At 40.5% G+C, this 19,713-nt stretch overlaps 4 protein-coding genes across 10 annotated transcripts in view; 3 read left to right on the top strand and 1 right to left on the bottom strand.

Annotated features, from left to right (window-relative positions):
* The window catches only part of clstn1 (calsyntenin 1), a 37,709-nt gene extending 32,875 nt beyond the window's left edge, over positions 1-4,834 (top strand). For all 4 annotated transcript variants that reach the window (XM_026155319.2, XM_026155317.2, XM_026155318.2 and 1 more), the window contains 2 exons: positions 384-568; positions 2,355-4,834. In XM_026155319.2, the coding sequence (XP_026011104.1) occupies positions 384-568; positions 2,355-2,549 (380 nt within the window). In that variant the 3' untranslated portion in view covers positions 2,550-4,834. The remainder of the gene's footprint in view (positions 1-383; positions 569-2,354) is intronic.
* Positions 4,835-6,549: 1,715 nt separating this feature from the next.
* lzic (leucine zipper and CTNNBIP1 domain containing) lies at positions 6,550-9,917 on the bottom strand. 2 transcript variants are annotated; one of them, XM_026155323.2, is made up of 7 exons: positions 9,688-9,917; positions 9,284-9,425; positions 8,975-9,110; positions 8,752-8,850; positions 7,761-7,856; positions 7,524-7,605; positions 6,550-7,441 (listed from the first exon to the last, which is right to left on the bottom strand). In XM_026155323.2, exons 2-7 carry the CDS (start codon positions 9,382-9,384, stop codon positions 7,386-7,388), a joined length of 570 nt encoding a protein of 189 aa, XP_026011108.1. In that variant the 5' UTR covers positions 9,385-9,425; positions 9,688-9,917; the 3' UTR covers positions 6,550-7,385. The 2 variants fall into 2 exon arrangements, with proteins under 2 accessions (XP_026011108.1, XP_080151543.1); XM_080295417.1 differs by having other exon boundaries at positions 9,284-9,526; positions 9,688-9,873.
* Positions 9,857-15,458, top strand: nmnat1 (nicotinamide nucleotide adenylyltransferase 1). 3 transcript variants are annotated; one of them, XM_026155321.2, is made up of 5 exons: positions 9,857-9,993; positions 10,405-10,533; positions 11,447-11,630; positions 12,320-12,426; positions 14,549-15,458. In XM_026155321.2, the coding sequence occupies exons 2-5, from the start codon at positions 10,419-10,421 to the stop codon at positions 14,947-14,949; spliced, it is 807 nt and encodes a 268-aa protein (XP_026011106.2). In that variant the 5' UTR covers positions 9,857-9,993; positions 10,405-10,418; the 3' UTR covers positions 14,950-15,458. The 3 variants fall into 3 exon arrangements, with proteins under 3 accessions (XP_026011106.2, XP_026011105.2, XP_026011107.2); XM_026155320.2 differs by having other exon boundaries at positions 9,890-10,015; XM_026155322.2 differs by having other exon boundaries at positions 9,969-10,285.
* Positions 15,459-17,080: 1,622 nt separating this feature from the next.
* Positions 17,081-18,581, top strand: rbp7a (retinol binding protein 7a, cellular). Its single transcript, XM_026155324.2, has 4 exons — positions 17,081-17,322; positions 17,443-17,621; positions 17,762-17,863; positions 17,994-18,581. Exons 1-4 carry the CDS (start codon positions 17,250-17,252, stop codon positions 18,063-18,065), a joined length of 426 nt encoding a protein of 141 aa, XP_026011109.1. The 5' UTR covers positions 17,081-17,249; the 3' UTR covers positions 18,066-18,581.
* Positions 18,582-19,713: the final 1,132 nt, after the last annotated feature.

Raw genomic sequence — 19,713 nt, 5'->3', positions numbered from 1 at the left:
TTAATGGACCAAGTTAGGGATTACTTTTGAGCGCTGTTTGTGACATCTGTACAGGCAGTGCACACTGAGCACGACCTTTTATTTTCCGGCTTCTGTATTCTTCTAAGCTGACTGCCTCGCTAAGCTCGCCACTGCACCAGAGAGGGCTCTTCCTGCTAATATGGAAAGTGGAGCAGGTTGGCGCGAGATGGGCTAAGCTATTTAAAGAAAAACAGCCTCAACACCTTGAACAGCCAAAAGCACGTGTGTGTACAGATCGCTGGGAGCACGCCATAAAGCCAAAGCGGCGGTGGAAGCTGCGGCTCCACATATTTGATCGTGAAGTGTTGTTTTGCGTCTAACTAATCACTGTGTTTTTCCTGATGTGGTTTACCTCCTCGTAGTGGTTCCGAGCGCTGCCACCATCGTCATCGTGGTGTGCGTCAGCTTCCTGGTGTTCATGATCATCCTGGGCGTGTTCCGCATCCGAGCTGCACACCAGCGCACCATGAGGGACCAGGAAAACGGCAAGGAGAACGAGATGGACTGGGACGATTCAGCCCTCACCATCACCGTAAACCCCATGGAGGTAAAACGACACGAGAGGAGGAAGCAGGGAAGCAAAATAAGCAACAAAAAACATGATTATGATGGTGATTAACTGGTGAAAAGCTGTTTAACAGAATTTCGCTGCTGGTGTTAGGCTGTAGCCCAGACAGCTTTTCGCCTGCTAATGCGAACTGGGTGATGTTAAAACTGTGCCCTAGTTTTGTCTGAGCCCCTTGTAATTAGCAGCCTTGTGGGGACGAGAGAGAGACTCTGTTGCAAATATGTAAGTCACATTACCTGACTGACGCACAAGAATGAAACGAAAGGAAGCAGCTTCTTTTCCCAAAAGCCCAAAATGAAGCGAATGAGTCAGCTCGTGGGCTGAATATATTTGTACAAGAAGATTCATGTCTTTCTGAGTCATTCGATTACTCGTTGTTGCTTTACTGTTTGTTAAAAGGACCGATTATTTACCACGTTTTGATTTGCTTTAACTCCCATCCTGCTGTGACTAAATCACAGCACATCTGCCGAGTGAGACTTTACACATTTGACCAAAATAATCTGATCATATACAAACTCGCCAGTGAGACATACAGATTTGTTAAAAGATGATGGCCTTTTTTGGTAGCTCTGTTTTGTTAAACAGAGCTGAAACGAGACGCTCAATTTCCTGAGTATCTTGGAAATGACTCTTTCAAAGTGGTTTGTTATTTTTATTGCATGGATTTGGTTCGTAGGAGAAAGTTATTGAGATAATGCAGCGTTTCGGCAATAAGAGACGTGCATTAAATCCTCTCCCGTGGTTTTATTGTATGTCGCTGCCTTTTAATGCTAATCTACATCCCATGTTAGCTTTTCACCTGATGTGTTGAACGTCCGTCATATTTACATCAAAGTGTACTTGAAACGTCCGAATCTATTTAGGTTTGGTTAATGTGTCTCATGTGCACAGTTCAATGACATCGAGTTTACCTTGAAAGGCTCACTGCTATGACTGTTGGGTTTTTTTTATTGTGTCTAATGGCCCCAGTGTTTTCTAATGTGTGAAATTCAGAACAGTGGACGTGATAAACCTTTGTCACCACCACAGAGGATTTTAAGCAAACAAGATGTGATTGAAGGGCAGACTTAGCTCAAGTTTTGCAGATGAAAAACGTGGAGCTTATTCCAAGTGTTTAACAAAATCTTAAGGAGGTAGGCGTATTATTGTGAAGAGTCTATAATCAAGAGACGTCTTCATAAATGGGAATGCAGAGGATTTACAACAAGGAGCAATAAGAAGGCCAGATTAGTCTTTGCTAGAAAACATCTAAAGGAGCCTGCACTTGTCAGATTAGCAGAGGCTGCTGTGTTGTTGTCCAAACACAGTTACATACATGAAAATGATGTGAAACAGGAAGGTAACCTGCACGGTGCTCAGCAAAGCCATGATCTGTATAAAGTTTTTCTAACACGGATTTAATAATAATAATAGATTGCATTTATATTTATTTACAATACCACTATTCATTCACTCTCACATTCACACACTGGTGGAGGGAAGCTACAGTTGTAGCCACAGCTGCCCTGGGGCAGACTGACATATCGCGCCGTCGGCCCCTCTGGCCATCACCAGTAGGCGGTAGGTGAAGTGTCTTGCCCAAGGACACAACAACCAAGACACAGAGCTGGGGATTGAACCGGCAACCTTCCGGTTACAAGATGAGCTTCCCAACCCCCTGAACCCCCCTGGTCGCCCAATTTAAGTAATTGAGTATTTAAGATCACAAAATGAGTGCCCACAGTCACAGTCTCCATCTTTTCTCTCGCTGTCACTAATGCAGACGTACGAGGACCAGCACAGCAGCGAGGAGGAGGAGGAAGAGGAGGAGGAGAGCGAGGACGGCGAGGAAGAAGATGACATCACGAGCGCTGAGTCAGAGAGCAGCGAAGACGAGGAGGGCGGCGAGCCGGAGGACCAGCAGGGGGCCAGCAGACAGCAGCAGCTGGAGTGGGACGACTCCACCCTCACCTACTAAACACACACAAGACACCCAAACAAGAGCTCCTGACACACACATCAGAAATTCACTCATACTCCCTCCCTCACACACACACTCACAAACACAGCACTCCCTGCAGTTTCATGTCTAGGAGCCATGATGTAAAAACTTAACAAAAATAAAAAAAATCAAGAAAAGGAGAAACATAAAGTCCCTTCAGCGTATATATGGTCAAGGTTTTCCTGTTGTTATCTTAGTGGTGGTACTCAGTGTAGTGTAGTCATCACCAGATTGCTGACTTTTTTTTATTTATTATATTTTAATTCCCAGGAAAACCTGGCTTACATTGGAACTGTGTGAGGAAGCCAACCCTGCACTTTGTTTGTTTTCTCTCAGATGTACGGCTTTGAAGAGCAGAGTAATCGCTTCTCCTGATGTATATTCTTTGCTAATGCTTGTAGATTAATTCGCTAAACTCACAACTAGCTCCGACTTGGGTTTTCTTGACTTGTAGTCCACAGTGAATCGAAAATGATGCTTTTAACAAGTAGACTGCATTTTCCTCTTCCATTTCTTTTTTTTTTTTTGTTTGTTTTTCTTTTTAGTGCATGGAGAAATTTTGGGGAAGTCATGTGTAGAGAAATAAATTGCTTTTTAAAGATTTTTGTAAATATAATGAAACCATGTAATTAGTCAATGTGTTAGTGAAGACCTAATCAATGGGGTCCAATATCTACGATTATGTAATGTAGACTATTTGTGTCACACAGGCTGTCGCAGCATGCCGCTGAATTTCTGCAAAAGCTGTTCCATCACGCTTGTACAAAATGTCTCGCTTCATGATGCGAAACCGAGGACTGTTCAGCGGTTTCCATGACAAAAAGGTGTCCATTTCGTCCCTTTTCTTTAATCTTTTGCGAGGAGTAAAGTAGTTTCTTTTGCTTTCTCGTAGGCAGAGGGCTTAGTTGACGGTTTCAGCTTCACATGATGCTTTTGCTTCGCTTGCACGCGTGGCAACGCTCTACTCCTGGCTTTAGTGTTGTTTCATTCCAAGCAGATCTCACTGATGTACACTACAGATGGAATCTTCTTTCAGTTTCAGAAAATGTCGTGTGGAATCACAAAGATCGGCTCAGCAGTAGTGCCGTTCGTGGTGAAAATAAGGGTACTAAAATGTCCTCAGCAGCTTTAAAACCGTTGTCCCTGTCCCAGTCCCTGTTGTGGTTCAAGGAGAAACCCTTTCAAGCTACTGAAAGAAAATGTTTATGAGCTTTAGTGGAGACTGGCTGAATCGTTGAATTGCTGGCAATGTTTTATTTTTTTTTTCTTTTCATGGCACGGCTATTTTACCTAAAATAATACTACATAGCCTGTATGAGGTACATTTTAAACTGTTTGCTGCTTCAGCAGGAAAACACTTTAAAAATGAATCTTTGAATCTTAAAGTGAGATATTTTTTTGCAGTAGACCACTAGATTTTATTGTACATGAAACTGTACTGTAGAGTTGTTCAAAGATATTTGTTTACATTTGGTAAACTTATTTTCCTTCGGGTATTAGTATGAAGCTTACGATTGGGAAAGTGTGTCCGACCTCTTGTCTCCTCTCAGACACTGTTGTCCATAACTTGTATATAATCTTTCACCAGACCAGATAAAAACGTGCCGTCACACTGAACGATTTTAGTGTTCGTCTTTTATGGGAGGGTACAGAGTAAAATATAAGCGTTTCCCAAACCTGCATTTATTACGACCATGTTTGGGGCTTTGGATTGTGCAGAAAATGGCATTATCGGGACTGGAAAAGTCTATGCGTGCAAATCCGTTTTCAGAGGCCAAAATTAATTAAAAACACCTTCAACGCTTATTATTATTGTTGATGTAAAAAGTTTCCAGGCTACTTTTGTTTTCAGCTCAGTGAATCCATTTGATTTATTTGATTTTCTTTAATAGGTGTGCATTTGAAACTTAGTGAACAGTCTCCCTTCCATGATGACTTTGGCTTGTTTTAAAAAATGAAAAAACTAAAAAAAATAAAATAAAATAAAAAGGGGGGGGGGGGGCGCCAGGTCTGAGCCGGCTGAGATGGGAGTGCCTTTTGCCGATCATAGCGTAATTAGCTGGTCTAACAAACACACTTATCCGTGCTCTTTTATTTTTATTTTTAATGCTAGATTTCTTTCGTAGCTGGGGAGACGTTTTCTCTCAGTTTGTCGCGATAATAGGCCGACGCTAGTTTTATTACAGGTGAAAACATTTTCCTTGTTGATGTGTAGAGGAGTAGATCCACATTGTATCTTCTATAGATATTGTACTTAAAAATCATATTGACGGAATCCACCTTTAAAAGATGTACATTATGAAATTGCTTTGGCAGCATACAGCGTGTATACTGACCTATTTGTGTATAGTGGAAGGTGAGTTTCTTTTTTCTTCTTTTTAACAGTGTCCTGTTGCTTGAGCTGTTGAGAAACAATTTTTTTTTTTTAATTTTTTTTTTTTTTAGGGCAGCATGAAATTTCACAAGAGTATATATGCCTGTCGGTGACGCAATTCTCACGGTTTCATTGTGTCAAACACTTCATGTCCACATTTCAGCTACAGTTGAAAGGTTCACTAGCATCTCGTTTGCTTTCTGGTGCGCCCCCAATGAATGTCACTGCCTAACAATCTGAAATGCAACCATACTGTAACAACATCAAGATGAAGTAAGGAAGGGTGGGTGGATGGACAGGTGGGTGGGGGTATATTGACTTTGCATGAACCACAAGTGTGTGTGTACGCTCCACGTGGGCCTATGAGACCGGAGTGAGAAAGGAGACGTGATACACTACTGATTCTCAGATTGTCTGTTTCACACATCCATGACACTCAAGAATTATTTTTTTTCTTCTTCTTTGTTTTAAAATCTGCTCAAAATGGACGGTGACGGTGTTTTCAGCGTGGTTGGATGTTTCCTTTGTGCTTGTTGGAGCTGCTCTCTTTTCTACCAGTTGAAAGGCAAATGTAGTGAGGTTGATGCTTGCTCGTAAACAAAATAAAGGAAGATGAGATGGGGTATAACTTCTGTCTGCTCTTGTTTTCCTTCATTGTATTCTCTAGTGTAAACATGGTGCCGGTGCACAGCATGGGAACACACCCTGGGTGGTGCTGTGAGTCTTTTTTTTTGTAAATATTGAGCACTGTTGCCCTCTGGTGGTGAAACTGAGATCTGCTACAGCTCCACGATAAAATATAGAGCTGGTGGATTTATTATGCTCCTTTTCAACTCCATGCTTTTATTCGTGCGCTCTACCAGGGCTGCTTTGCATGATTCACATTTCAAACTGTGTATAGTAGAACCACCAGTAATACCAGTAAGGCCTTAATGCTTGGGTATATTTTTCAGTTCCCTTTCTTAGAATTGGCTGCCCCTCAAAAACGGGTTTGAACAGCAGGTGGGTGGGCCTCCTGTGCTCAGAGCATATTTATGATACCCACTCTCAGTGACATCATACAGAGACAAGATTTGAAAACTGTCTGAAGTGAACCTTGAGAGCAGTTTGAAGCTTTAGGCACTCCGGGACGACACGTATGTTTGCCAATCTCATTATTTCAGACTTTGCCCATGTTTAAAATGAGCATCCACGAATGTAACAGTGTATACACTCATGAGATACTTTATTAGATTTGACTTGCTAGTATCAAGTTGGACCCTCCTTGCCTTCAGAATTACCTTAATTCTTTCGGCAAAGATTCAAGACGGATACACGGTGGTCATAAAGTGACGGACATGGCCTGCAGTAACATTCAGGTAAGCTGTGGTGTTTATTTGATGCCCAAAATGTGTGAAGAAAATATCCCCCACACCATTACACCACCAGCAGCAGCCCAATCAGATCCATGCTTTTATACTGTTCACGGTACTCTGTTTGACCATGCTAACATGCCTACATGCAATGTGATTGGCTGATAAAATATTAATGCTGATGAGCAGCTGAACAGGTGTACATAGTGGCAGGTGAGTGTACATGGTGGGAAATAAAACATGAAGCCTGTTGTTAGTTTTATTTTTACTCACATTAAAAGTAGCAAGAATATCAAGATTAATGCTGTAAACATTGTGACATTCACTTCTACACAGACTCTGATGCGAGTTTAAAAACTATCAAACTTCATCACTGTCAACATGAAACTACAGTCATCAGTTTGAGTTGCATGATAATAAATGCATAGAGGACTCATTAAAATAATGGAAACACCCAAGTGACACTGAATAGTGGTAAAGCGTCTCGATTCATTACTTCATCCTGTAAAATCTTTGTATTTTCTCTGTATTTTCTCCATGAACAGACCGAAGACCCACACTATTAATAAAACTATGATTCTCATATTGTTGGACGACGGCTGCTCTAATCCACCCTGCAGACTCAGCACATTTCAACTAAACTGGTGAAAGACTCATCGAGTTTTACTGAAGATATCAGACTCTACATCTCACCTGCACACAAGTGACGGCACAGTTTTAGCTGAAATAAAAATACACCCTGAAGGAAAACTGCATCCTAAAAACAGCACTGTTGAATATTGAAATTTTGGAATAAAGAATCACTGCACAAACCACAAGATCATAATAACAAACTGTCTGCGCCGTCCTCTACATTCACGCACCTTTTAGCAAATCACACGCTCGTACCTAAAATACATTTTTACACTTTATCTGGACGATTAAAAGACATTTACAAAGATTGACGTGTACATATAAAACAATACTGTTAAAAGTGTCAGCGTCTGCAGTAGCACTTAAAAGCGCACTGATTGTTTAGAAAATCCATAATCGGATGGCACATTTTTGTCTTCATTAAAAACACACTTTTTTTTTTTTGCAGAACTGCTATGACTTTGTTTTCACACCGGAGCTAGCTAAAGCCATTATTTTGTCTTCGGACCCTGGAAAAAAGAAAGCAAAATGAGGTCAACAGAAATATCTGAGAAAGTATCAGTTTTGTAGTAAAATCATCTTTATGCTCACCTTGGTTTGCAGTCACTTTTTCAAACTGGCTCAGGGTCGCTGTGGCGTTTTCAGTGAGGAACGTCTCGTCTTCTGGGGTGAGCTGTCACATAATTACAACATGAATGAAAGGAAAGATTTGAGGCAGCTAGTGAGGGCTGCATGACTGAAATGAATCATTTCAGACTTTACGTAGCACAAGCCGCTGAATCATCCTCAATTCTGTGGATAATCATGTGTGCTCTGAGTGCTCCTCACCTTCTCCCCCAGTTTTCTCAAGGCAGTGAGGATTTCCATTTTCTGCTGCGTGTACACGTCCCGTGACAGTTTTCCCACCATCACATCGCGGTCCATCTGCACAGTATGCCACACACCGGTCGGCAAATGAATCCACACATAAACACTGAGGTGTGACTGAACTCTGCTGTTGTGGTCAGAAATGCGTGTGCAATCATGGCAATTTGGGGCTTTTGATAATTTCTTTGAACTGTTCTTCCAGCAAACATCTTTCATGATATTAAGCAAGAAGAATTTTAAAACAAGTTTGAATTTTTTGGGGGATTTCCTCCAATCCACACAGGGTGAAATAATAGGTTTAAATATAGACATGCACTCACTTAAATCTTTCAATAAGTGGACAAAGTGGATGGAATAATGAAGGATGAGGAATACCTCTAAATTCTTCAACTTCACCTCAAATGAGCACAACACATGATCAGAGCAATAATCCCAAACACACATCAGAACTGGTTTCAGTTTGGATAAAACAGGCTAACATTAAGCTTTTGGAATGACCTTCCCAAAGCCCCGACCCCATTCTTGTTGAAAATGTATGGACTGCATTTAAAAGTCGTGTCTGTGCCAGGAAACCGACCAATTTAAATGGATTCTGCCAACACTGCCGAGAAGATCGGTCAGATATGCAGCAAGAAGTATGCCAGAAGATTGTTGATGTTAAGCAAAAGTGGAGATGACAATTTAATCAAATATTAGTGGGAATGTATGTTTATGTTTGAGACTGTATGGTTTAGAGAAAATCCAAATTAAATTCAATCTTGTGCACACAATTCATGTTTTTCCAAGTCATTAATACAGAAAGTAAAAATGAAACATCAAAGAAATCATTAAATGCCCCAAATTAACATGATATTCATGCACATGATGAGGGTGTGTAAACTTCTTACCACAACTCTGTGTGTGTGTGTGTGTGTGTGTATATATTATACAATATATATTTGACATTGCAAACCTCTGCCAGTCTGCTTCTCAGCTGTCCTGGCTGCTTCTTAGCAAAAAGTCGTATCACCTCCGGGGTTTTGAAGGCTTGGCTGATGGCAGCTTGGATCGCCTGATGAAGACAGAAACATCTGAACGTTCTGACATTTTACTAATCAACAGTTTTCTTAATCAATGTGCTATAACCTATTTAATGCACTCCTAATACACAGTAGTAGCACATTAATTGTCCATACCAGTTGCATCCCACTGAGTTCATCCACAAGTGTCATATCTCCTGACATTATTTTCTTCAAGGAGTCATTGAATTCACCCAGCTGCTCCAAAGTTTCCTTCTTTGTCTCTTCGTACTCTTCCTCATCCAGATCTTCTCTGGAATAAACAAATGAAGGAATCAAAACTGAGACACAACAAAAGAATAGAGAAGCATTTATTTACTCACTGTTTTTTTATTCTCTTTGTTATTCTTCAGGTACTGCATGCCAGATTTTCATATACAAAAGCACACAAGAGGAGTTTATTGTTTTTCTTTTTCTGTACTACACCTGCATTCCTCCAGGTCCTGAAGCTGCTGCATTAGTCTGTCAAGTTGTTCCTCCATATTTTGCCTCAATTTTCCAGTTTCTGATTTCCCTCGAGAGGCCATCTTCAGTTAAAATCCTATTTTTCCTACGGGAACTGAGAGAACTGGCACCAAACAACAGGTCACGTTAGGTTTTGTTGCTGATGTACTTCACAGATAACTCAAAGATGACCTAACGTGCTATTTCCACTCGATGAGAGCAGAGCTGTTAGTGAAAAAAGACACAACACTTTATCGGATCTAACAGTCTCTTTGGCGACTACACTGATAAGATAAATGTATCTGTGTGTTGGAAGTTCATGCAAACAGTCCAAGTTGTTTTGTTAGCTAAACAGCTAGCGTACATGCTAAAGGAAAACATCTTACCGGGAATTTCTTTGTAAACAGCTGCAAATCAGCCTTAGTAGAATGTTAGCATTTGCTCAAGAGTTTGTCGTAAATTAAAGAAGGTAGCCGTTCTAGAGGAAAATTAAAAATAATTACTTAAAATACGGCTATAACACGTTTACTATTAGTCGAGACGTTTGGGATTTGGGGAATTTGTGATTGTGAACGCAGCACCACCAGAGCGGGTGCGGCTCACCGCTTCCTTGTCGATTGTGTCCAATCGGATTAGTGGATTTTACAGCGTAGTCCGTGACGTCAAAGGAGGAAGCGGGTGAAACACAAATGGTATCTGTAGCTGTTTGTCTTGGTACTACAATGACTACATTATTTGACATTATATTAAAAACGCATAATTTGCTTTTAAGTTAAGCACCGAGTTCATGTTTTGTCTGTTTAAGGGTCCCGTACGTGAATCTTGGACGTAAAAGGAGGCTCGCGCTGTGTGCTCAATAGATAAGCTAAAGTTAGCTACTTGTTATAGTCGAATGCTAACGTTTAACATAGATAAAGCGTCGAGCTTTAGTTTTCTTTACGTTTGTAGTTCCACTTTATGAAGCTCACAGACTGTATTTACGAGGTTAAACTACTCTCTTGATACAAATATACTGTTTCCGCCCCCCACAAAGCGATTCTCGACATGTGATCAGCCAAGTCTTAATCAGTCTTCGTTTCTTCTCCTTGTTTGTGCAAACCCAGCTCCAGTATGAGCCATGGAGGGTCACAGTATAACCAAAGTGGTCCTGCTGGCCTGCGGGTCCTTCAACCCCATCACCAACATGCACATGAGGATGTTTGAACTGGCACGAGATCACCTGGAAGACACAGGTTGAGTTACATGAAAATTGGATCTTTTAGTGTGATGCATCTCCACCTTTATCATCCATTCTTTTCTTTTTTTTTTTTAAATGAATGAATGATACTCCAGCTTTAATTCTGGGTACTCCAGCTTTCTCCCACAGTCACCCAACGCAGAGACATGCATGGGATGATTCTAAACTTACTGTAGGTGCAAATGTGTGCATGAAGGGTTCTCTGTTTCTATATGTTACCCCTGCAACATATTTGCAATCTACCCAGGATGTACCCTGCAATCCTGAAATGGATAAATTGGAAGAAGATGGATAGATGTGCAAAAATTAAGTGAAAGGGGTAGCTTTGTCGTAAAAAGGGATTGTGAATTAGTACATTGGAGAGACAAGTGTTTTGGATAAAATTGTTATACCAAAAGCCCAGATACAAAATAGTTCAAGAAGGAATTATGCTTTTGTAAATTGATTAATATGACAGTACAGAAAAGCTGGCAGTGTTTTAATATTGCATTATTATATTATTAATAGACACTATTAGGTTGTGCCTCATACTTGATTTGGGAGTTTTATGCCAGATCCCCTTCCTGACCCCTCCAGCTGGAATGACTTTGCATTTCACCACATAATTTGATTTGGCAGACCTGGGATCAAACCAGGGATCTTTTGTTTGTTAGGCTAATGTGTAAACCACTACACTATCGAGCTAGAACCAATTATTTATTCAGTAAATGCTGATTTCTTTGATTCTGTCTTTGTTTCGGCTGTGGCTGCCTGGATTCTATTCTGCTTAGTTTCCCGTGTGTCATTTCCCTTGTGCTCTCTTCCACCTTTCTTCTCTACTCTACTGTTCTGTCCAATAAAGTCTAATAATTCAAATATAATATTTTACCTGACCAGTACTTAAACACGTGTCTTCTTTTGTGCGTAAGGTCAGTATAAGGTGGTGAGAGGAATCATCTCTCCAGTGGGTGATGCATATAAGAAAAAGGGCTTGATTGAAGCCTGCCACCGTCTGGAGATGACTCGATTGGCTACCGAAAGCTCAGACTGGGTTATGGTGGATTCCTGGGAGAGTTTGCAGCCAGAGTGGGTGGAAACGGCTAAAGTAGTTCGGTGAGTTGACATTTCTTGCGTCTGAGTGCTTTTGCTTTGCTTTAGATTTGATGTGTGTGTGTGTGTGTGTGTTCTAGATAAATTAATTCTTAAAGTAACAAAATCCATTATAGAGGTTTGATTTAAACCTTAGGGATTAAAATTAAACTTGTGCAGGCTTAATTAGATATTAGATAATTAACATCATTATGCCTCACATAAATGAAATCATTATTTAGAATCTTTGTCATCTGTTTTCCTGTGGCAGCAGGAAAAGGAAGAAATGCAAGGCAGGAAATGTGAGAGCCTTCACTGGTATGATACTTGATACATGTTATGATTTGCCGAATACTTCCCAGAACTTTGCAGGTGCAGTTCAAACAAGATAGAATCAGACAAAGTCAATCAAAATTCCTTAATTGTTTAAGTTGAAGGCTGAAATTATTAAATGCTGATGGTGAAAAGAATCTGAAATAAAACTGCAGCCTCACAGACTTGAAGAAAAAAACCCATAAAAGGCACAAAAACAGTTTAATAATGAGATCAAATGCATTTAGCATAACGAGAATTGGATTTTGGAGCATTATTTTGCTGATTGACAACTACCAATAGTAGCCTTTTTCCACTTTATAGCAAACTGTAAATATAGTATACACTCAGCGTGGTTTTTGCTTGATAAAAATCTTTGATTCCAATTTGTAAATTTACAGGCATCACTATGAGGAGCTTCTTGCATCAGAGCAGAACATCGATGATGTGGACACGATCAAGTATGCAAAAAAGAGGCGCATAGAAGAGAATCATCACAAAGACAGAGGTATGTCATGCCATACATTTACCTCCCTGTCATTGTCTGTAACTTTTCTTGTCCATCAAACGAGCCATGCAACAAACGTAGTTGTCAGGATTTTCCTGTTTGCAGCTTAACTGACAAGAGAATGGGTTTAGGGTGTGGATACACAGGTGTGGTGTTAACAGCACGAGCTGAGCCTCTGGGGGATGGAAGGGAAAAATATGCATTATGGAAGCACTTGAATTTTTGCTGAAGGTGCATTGTAAAAGCTGGCAGGTTGAAGTGCATACTATGCTTTGCATTTAAGTTCTACTAGCATCGCTTAACCCTGTAAAGCTTGAACCATGAAGTGTAATTGCCAGAATATTCTGACAAAAAATGTATTAAATATCAATTTTATCAGTTTGCATATATGAGTTATATGTGAGCTACAGTTGGCATTTTTGTGCAATGTATTACTTAAATACTTACTGTCCAATTTATTCAGGAAAAAAAAAGGAAAACAGAAGATGCAGAGGTCACAAAATCTCATGTATCAAATACGTTACACTTGGCATTACAGGGTTAAGATGTCAGCAGTTCAGTTTAAAACCAGTGCAGCAGAACTGAATATCTTCTTCTTTATTCTATGAATCACCCTCTTTCCTCATCAAAATTTCAACCCTGCAATGATCTGCAGTGCAACGTGACCACTGACAATTCATTAGGACATTTGGGTGTGTTCTTATTCGCAGCTAATGTAGGCAAGTTCCAGTAAGCGCACTTCTTTGTTATTCCACACCTTCAAACTCAACTGATGTAGAAGCTGAAATAAATAGAATTTGATTTCATGTGTGTCAATTTCAGGCAGTCACATATGCACTGTTCTGCCCCATGACAGATAGTGAATACACTAATGGTCCAAACTTTAAGAAGACCCCAATTCTTCCATTCTTTAAATTGAAATTCAAGCAGCTCAAGTCCAACGAATAGCTTAAAATAGTGTAATGTTACCTAAAACTAAAAAAATACATATTTCAGAAATATACAACGGCCTTTTTTAGAGAACAGGAAATGGATTAAGAACTTAAACCTGTTCCGCAGCAAAGGAGGTTGATCGAGCTTTGACGGTTGGTCCTACCAACCTACTTTTGAACAAGAAAAAACATGTTGAGTGTGACATTAACTTTTAAATATGAGGAGGAAGCGTGATGGTCTCGGGATGTTGGTGACATGTACAGATTTAGAGGCACCTTGAACCAAAATGGTTCTGCATTGCCATGCAGTACCCTCTGGTATGCACCTAGTTGGTCAGGGGTTCATCCTACACCAAGATAAAAACCCAAAACATAAGTCCAAGCTGTGCCGGAACTACAGTAGGAAAAAGAAACAAGAATGGAATGGCCAGCACACTCTCCATCCTAAAAGTGCCATGCATTTATGGGAACTTCTGCAACACAGCTGGGAAAAACTTCCATCCATCCATTTTCTTCTCCTTATCCATGGCACGGTCGTGGGCACAGTAGCCTAAGCAAGGATGCCCAGACCTCCCTCTCTCCAGCCGCCACCTCCAGCTTATCCCGAGGAACACAGAGGCATTTCTAGGCCTCTGTGTCTCCAGCAGGTCCTGGGTCTGCCCCTGGGCCTCATTCTGGAGTTGGCCAGTAGGCATCCTTGCCAGATGCTTGAACCACCTCAACTGACTTCTTTTGATGTGGAGGAGTAGTGACTCTACTCTGAGCCATTCTCAGGTGGCTGAGCTCATTTTCGCCGCTTGTATACGCGATCTCATTCTTTCAGTCACTACCCAGAGCTCGCGACCATAGTAGAGGACAGGGACGTCAATTGACTGGTAAACCGAGAGTTTCACTTTCATGCGGCTGGACGGATGGATAGATGGCATTGTAGAGATAATGCCATGAGTGTTTTTAGCTGTTCTCTCTGCCAAAGGTGACTACTTTGATGAAAAGTTTAGATTACATTTTGATTTATAAATGGATTCCATGGTTGTTCTATGCTTTAATCTCAACGAGACATTAAACTGCTTAAATTTCAATAAAAAACTGGAAGAATTGGGGGGTTCTAAAATTTTTGACCTGAAGCATATGCACAGTGTGGATTAGTTGACTCTTGTGTTGTGCTGACAAACTTGTTTCTCTGTGCTCAGATGACCTTCAGCTGATGTTGCTGTGCGGGGCTGACGTCCTCGAGTCTTTTGGGATTCCCAACATGTGGAAGCAGGAGGATATCGCAGAGATCGTGGGCCGCCACGGTTTGGTTTGCATCACCCGCAGCAACAGCGATCCACACAAGTTCATCCACCAGTCAGACTTGCTGTGGAAGTATCGCAAGAACATCCATATCGTCCGCGAATGGGTGACTAACGACATCTCAGCCACTCATGTGCGGCGGTCGCTGCGGCGCGGCCAGAGCGTCAGATACCTTCTGGCAGACAGCGTCATTCACTACATCAAAGAGCACGGCCTGTACAGCTCTGAGAGCGAGCAGAAAAATGCAGATGTGGTTCTAGCGCCCCTCCAGAGGTACACGGGCGCTTCCTCAAGTTGAGGAAATTTGACTGTGAATTTAAAACAAAACACAAATTCACATAATTCAAGCTTCCGACAGTGCCTGCACTGAACAGGGGTCTTTTCTAAGAATGGGTGTGTTTCAGGTTGTTGAGTGAAGTGATTTAGTAACAGTTTCACTTTGCCAGAACTTTTTGTTTGCGTGTGTGGAAAAATACACAAGATCACAAAATAACTGAGCAGCAGATCATATAGATGAGCGGTCACATAAATGTGTTTCCAGTCAATCAAAGGATTTACATTCAACTGTGAAATGGTGAGCCGACGATGTTTTTATTAGATGAAATATGGTGCATAGAGAATTAATTGAATCACACTTGTTTTACCACAATTATCCTTTCCATGTCTGGCTTCAGCGCACTCCTGTTAGTCAACGTGTTTTTGTACCTAGAGCTGTATTTTTCCATGCTTTAAATACCCACTTCTTCAGATCTGATGATAAAGACATGATATGTGATATTCTAGAAATAAACAGCACTTTGTTTACCACCTTGTGAGCCGTTCATTGTTGCTTTTATCGCACAGATAAGAATCCTTAAAAAGTCCTAGCTTTGCTTTCATGATGAAAATGCTTATCTCGCAGGATTATCCTTACTTTTAGATTTCCGGTGAAATAACGAAACTTCAGCCAAATGAAGAGATGTGATTATAGTAATGGGGTTTAAACTAGAATATAACACAGAACATCATCATTAGTATCAGAATTGATCATTATTAGTAGTAGTATTTTAATAATAATAATAATTTTATTATGATTCGTTTTGAAAAACATTATTATTTCTACCAATTTACTCTGAGTATGTTTTAGCCAGCATCCCAAACTCCTCTGTGTTTTATTTAAGCAGTTAATACGTCTGCATTGTCTTTACGCACATTTCGAGCGTTGGCAGGGAAAAAACCCTGACGTGGTTTTCCCATGTCACAAGACACCCCGTCAGAAGAAGCAACAACAACACGCGAGTATTTGGATAAGTGCCCTGTGTTTAATTTATTTATTTTTTCCACACTTGACTTACATCAATCCTTTTCACACTGCATGCCAGATAATGCAAGAGTGTCACTATGTTCCTCATTGCACATAAAGGTGTGCCATTTTTACGTAAGCCCTGTTTGTAAGAAACAGAAGCTGTTTGATTCTGTTTATGTCTAGACTGGAATATTGAAATCCCTCTCCCTATAAAACTATTATATAAATATAAAACCTTAAATGAGATGAGCATGATTTTTTTTTTCTTTTAACTGGGAATATGTAGATTGTTGAAACTCAGAGTCCAGTGCCACAGCAAATTCACACATAGTACAAAACGATTACAAAAAAAGATAAAGTGCCAGATAATGTATGCCTACCAGCTACTACACTACGAGATAAATACATATAATCACAATTTAAGATTTCTCTAACTGTGCAGTAAAAAGTATAGTGTGCAAATCGGTCAATATAACATTTACAGTCGTGAAAAATCAAGATTTCAACAGGACTGTGCAGCCCTTATTCCATGATTATTACCTATTATTATTATTGTTGTTATTATTATTACCTATATATATATATATTAGCTTGTAGAACCACCTTTAGAAACAGTAACTTGGAAGTTACAACTTTCTGTTTGATTTTTCAGTCAAACAGAAAGTGACATGGTTGTGGAGGAACTTTGGTCCACTCTTCTATGGCTGTGCTGCCTTTTTCTATTTAGAGAGAAGAGGCTTTGTCCCGGTGATGATTCCAACGATTCCAGCTGCTCCTTGCTGCTGCTTACCTTCTTAATTCCTATCGAAGCAATTAGGGTGGATTTCGCTTGTGTACTTAGTCATGTAAAATCTCTTTTCACATGGCTGTATTTACTGCAGTTATATAACAGAAATAGAGTGACTGCTTTGCCATCATTGTACAAGTGATTAATTCTGAGTATATTTTTGTTTTATTAAAAGAAAAGGATAAAAGCCTTTCAGTCCATCATTCAAATCCAAACACTGCTTCTGGATAACATGCACCATTAGGATTTGAATGCCATAAAGGCGTGATGCCTGGGGCAAATTTTCACAGCCATGTTTAAACTGAACTGTTGCACCAGTCTGACACGTCTGGCCTCTTCTTTACTCTGGAACAAATCAGTTCACCTCTCTCATCCTCAGGTGAAAGGACACACCTGCCTCTGAGTCTCCTGATCTCATATAAACAGCATTTGCCTCAGCCTCCTCTCAGCAGTCTGCACCTGACCGGCTCAGGATCACCTTGCACTTACACGCTTCCCAAAAGAAGGAAAAGTCAAGTCCGTCAGCATGCCTGCCAGCCTGAGTGGCAAATGGGAGATGATCAGCAATGTCAACTTTGACGACTACATGATTGCGCTGGGTAAGTCCGCGTGTTGTTTCCCTCCAGAGTATGTGCATTCACATCATTCAAAATGCACTTTTGTAGAAAAACACGGCAGCGGGGCTATTTATCATTCAACTTCTTTTTCCACTTTTCCAGGCATAAGCGCTTCCTTACGAAAAATTGCTGCAAAACTTACCTTAAAGAAAACAATTGAGCGGCAGGAGGACCAGTTCGTCGTCAAAACCACGAGCACTTTCCGAAACTACACGGTCACCTTCAAAGTGGGCCAGGAATTTAACGAGTTTACAAAGGGACTAGACAACAGACACCTGAAGGTGAATGGGAATGGCTAAAGTGTATCATAAATATCATAATTGGAAGGGTTTGTTTCATAGATAATTGATGCACTTTGAATATTATGCATGTTGAAAAACGAGTCGCGATTCACGCTTTTGCTTCTCTGTTACCTGTGCAGTCACTCGTGAGATGGGAGGGGAACAAACTAATATGTGAACAGACTGGAGAGAAGAAGAACAGGGGATGGACTCACTGGATTGAAGATGACAAGCTTCATCTGGTAAGACTGTGAATTTGGACATTCTACATAATACACAGAATTTAAAAACTATGTATTATTGAACTCATTTTAATCTGTTATATTTAAATAAAATGTAATTATTAAAACTTTTCTGACCTTTTCTCCTTAGGAGCTGTTCTGTGAAGGACAAGTCTGCAAGCAGGTTTATAAGAACGTTTCAAAGACGAGAGAAGAAGAATGAAGAGTTGGAGGAGGATCTTGAGGTGGTCCAGAATTAGAAGATTAGTAGATTTATCAGCGTAAAACCCTGACTGTGAAACCCACCCCGAGAGTTGCGACTGGTGTCTTCCCCGTTGCTTATATACTCGGTTCAGGTGGAAACGTCTGTACTCTCAGGGTATGCATTTACACCACTAGATGGTATCGCTGCAATACTTTTGTCAGATGCTGGTCTGTCTGGTCCAGCAGCCTGTCGGTGCGTGCCTCTATCCCAAACCGTCAAGAATGTTTATAGCACCATTCAGCTGGCTGAAAAAATGTCTTTTTTTGTTAAATATTTAGAGCTATGAGAAAAAGGAGACACGGGTGCCGCTTGTGCTCTCCGTCGTGCATTTTGTTCAATGTTTCTGTAAATTTCTCATTCATGCAAGAACATTTATAACCAGTGTAACTGAAAGTTATTCATAGGATGTTTGTAATACAGTTTTGTTGTATGTAATATGTGAGTAAGAAAAATAAATCTGATGGAAAAGTTGAAGCTTTTTTTTTATCTTGTTCTTAGTAAACTGACAGGTTTTTCTTGTGCCATTAATCACACGTCACCATCGGATCGACCGGTAAAGTCACCGTACCCCGTCGGCTGAATGCTGCTGACACACTTCAACTATAAGTTACACTAATGCATACGATTTGCTGCTTGAGCTCTGCGGTAGAAGCTTCAGGTAACAGTAGTTTAGTGCTTCTGCAGCAATCGTGGTAACCAGAATGACTAAAGGACACTGAGCGGATTATCCCATGCAGGTCACACTTTGGGAAGAACCCCTCATCTCTCTTTGTAATTTAAAAGAGGTCATTCATCAGCGTGTGCAGCTAGTTTTTAAAGCTCAACCCTACTTGATAATTGCATAAATTGCCAGACAAATAGAAATGTGTTGAGGAAATTCTGCGCTCACAGCTGCCCTTCATTGATCCACTTCTGTGCCCAGAGAAAATGTCTCATCTGATTTGACTCTGCAGCACCACCTGTCAGCCACCTATGATCCACTCCCAGGCACTTCATACACTACTCACACTTTGCCTTAGGTGACCTAAATAGGTCACATGGGGTGGGGCAAGGTCTCATAGTGACTTTACCCTTAACCCCAGGTAATGGTAATGACCCACACCTGTTTTCACACCATCCACGACCCTCAGGACCACCTCCAAAGGGGACAGCCCCCACCTGGGACTCTCAATCTTCTTCATTTGTTTTAAAAACTGAAGAAGCTTCTTGGATGGGAAGTGAAACATCTTCACAAACCTAAAGAAATCCAGTTGGACTCTTTCTTTTCAATCTAGGACAGATATTTTTGCACTTATATATATATTCATGAGCATACCATAGAGTATAAATAGTAAATGAACTGGTACTTTCTAGTTAGTTGATCAGTCAAGCGGGACTACTCAAGGTTTAAGTGTCTTGCCCATCGATACTTGGGTACTTTGGATACTGACTGCCTGTGGGGTTTTTTTTTAAATATATATTAATTACGGCGAGTTATTGCCAAAAATTTTAAAATTTGGTTGCTTATTTAGTTCATCTGGTGTACTGCCCACCCTGTCACACACGTGATGTGGCTGTAACTGCGTTAAAAATAAACAGGCATTAAAATTAAATGTATAGGCACGTA

Source organism: Astatotilapia calliptera, chromosome 20 (assembly GCF_964374335.1).
Source record: "Astatotilapia calliptera chromosome 20, fAstCal68.1, whole genome shotgun sequence".
In the NCBI taxonomy this organism is placed as follows: Eukaryota; Metazoa; Chordata; class Actinopteri; order Cichliformes; family Cichlidae; genus Astatotilapia; species Astatotilapia calliptera.
The sequence above is the reverse complement of the archived record's forward strand: the minus strand, read 5'-3'. Positions and strand labels throughout refer to the sequence as shown.

Coding starts and splice junctions, on each gene's coding strand:
- lzic (XM_026155323.2), bottom strand. CDS start 9,384: ATGGCCTCTCGAGGGAAATCAGAAACTGGAAAATTGAGGCAAAATATG. Junction 9,111..9,283: donor CAGGACCTGGAGGAATGCAG/GTGTAGTACAGA, acceptor TGTTTATTCCAG/AGAAGATCTGGATGAGGAAG. Junction 7,857..8,751: donor TGAGAAGCAGACTGGCAGAG/GTTTGCAATGTC, acceptor CATACTGTGCAG/ATGGACCGCGATGTGATGGT.
- nmnat1 (XM_026155321.2), top strand. CDS start 10,419: ATGGAGGGTCACAGTATAACCAAAGTGGTCCTGCTGGCCTGCGGGTCC. Junction 10,534..11,446: donor AGATCACCTGGAAGACACAG/GTTGAGTTACAT, acceptor TTTGTGCGTAAG/GTCAGTATAAGGTGGTGAGA. Junction 11,631..12,319: donor GAAACGGCTAAAGTAGTTCG/GTGAGTTGACAT, acceptor GTAAATTTACAG/GCATCACTATGAGGAGCTTC.
- rbp7a (XM_026155324.2), top strand. CDS start 17,250: ATGCCTGCCAGCCTGAGTGGCAAATGGGAGATGATCAGCAATGTCAAC. Junction 17,323..17,442: donor CGACTACATGATTGCGCTGG/GTAAGTCCGCGT, acceptor CCACTTTTCCAG/GCATAAGCGCTTCCTTACGA. Junction 17,622..17,761: donor TAGACAACAGACACCTGAAG/GTGAATGGGAAT, acceptor TTACCTGTGCAG/TCACTCGTGAGATGGGAGGG.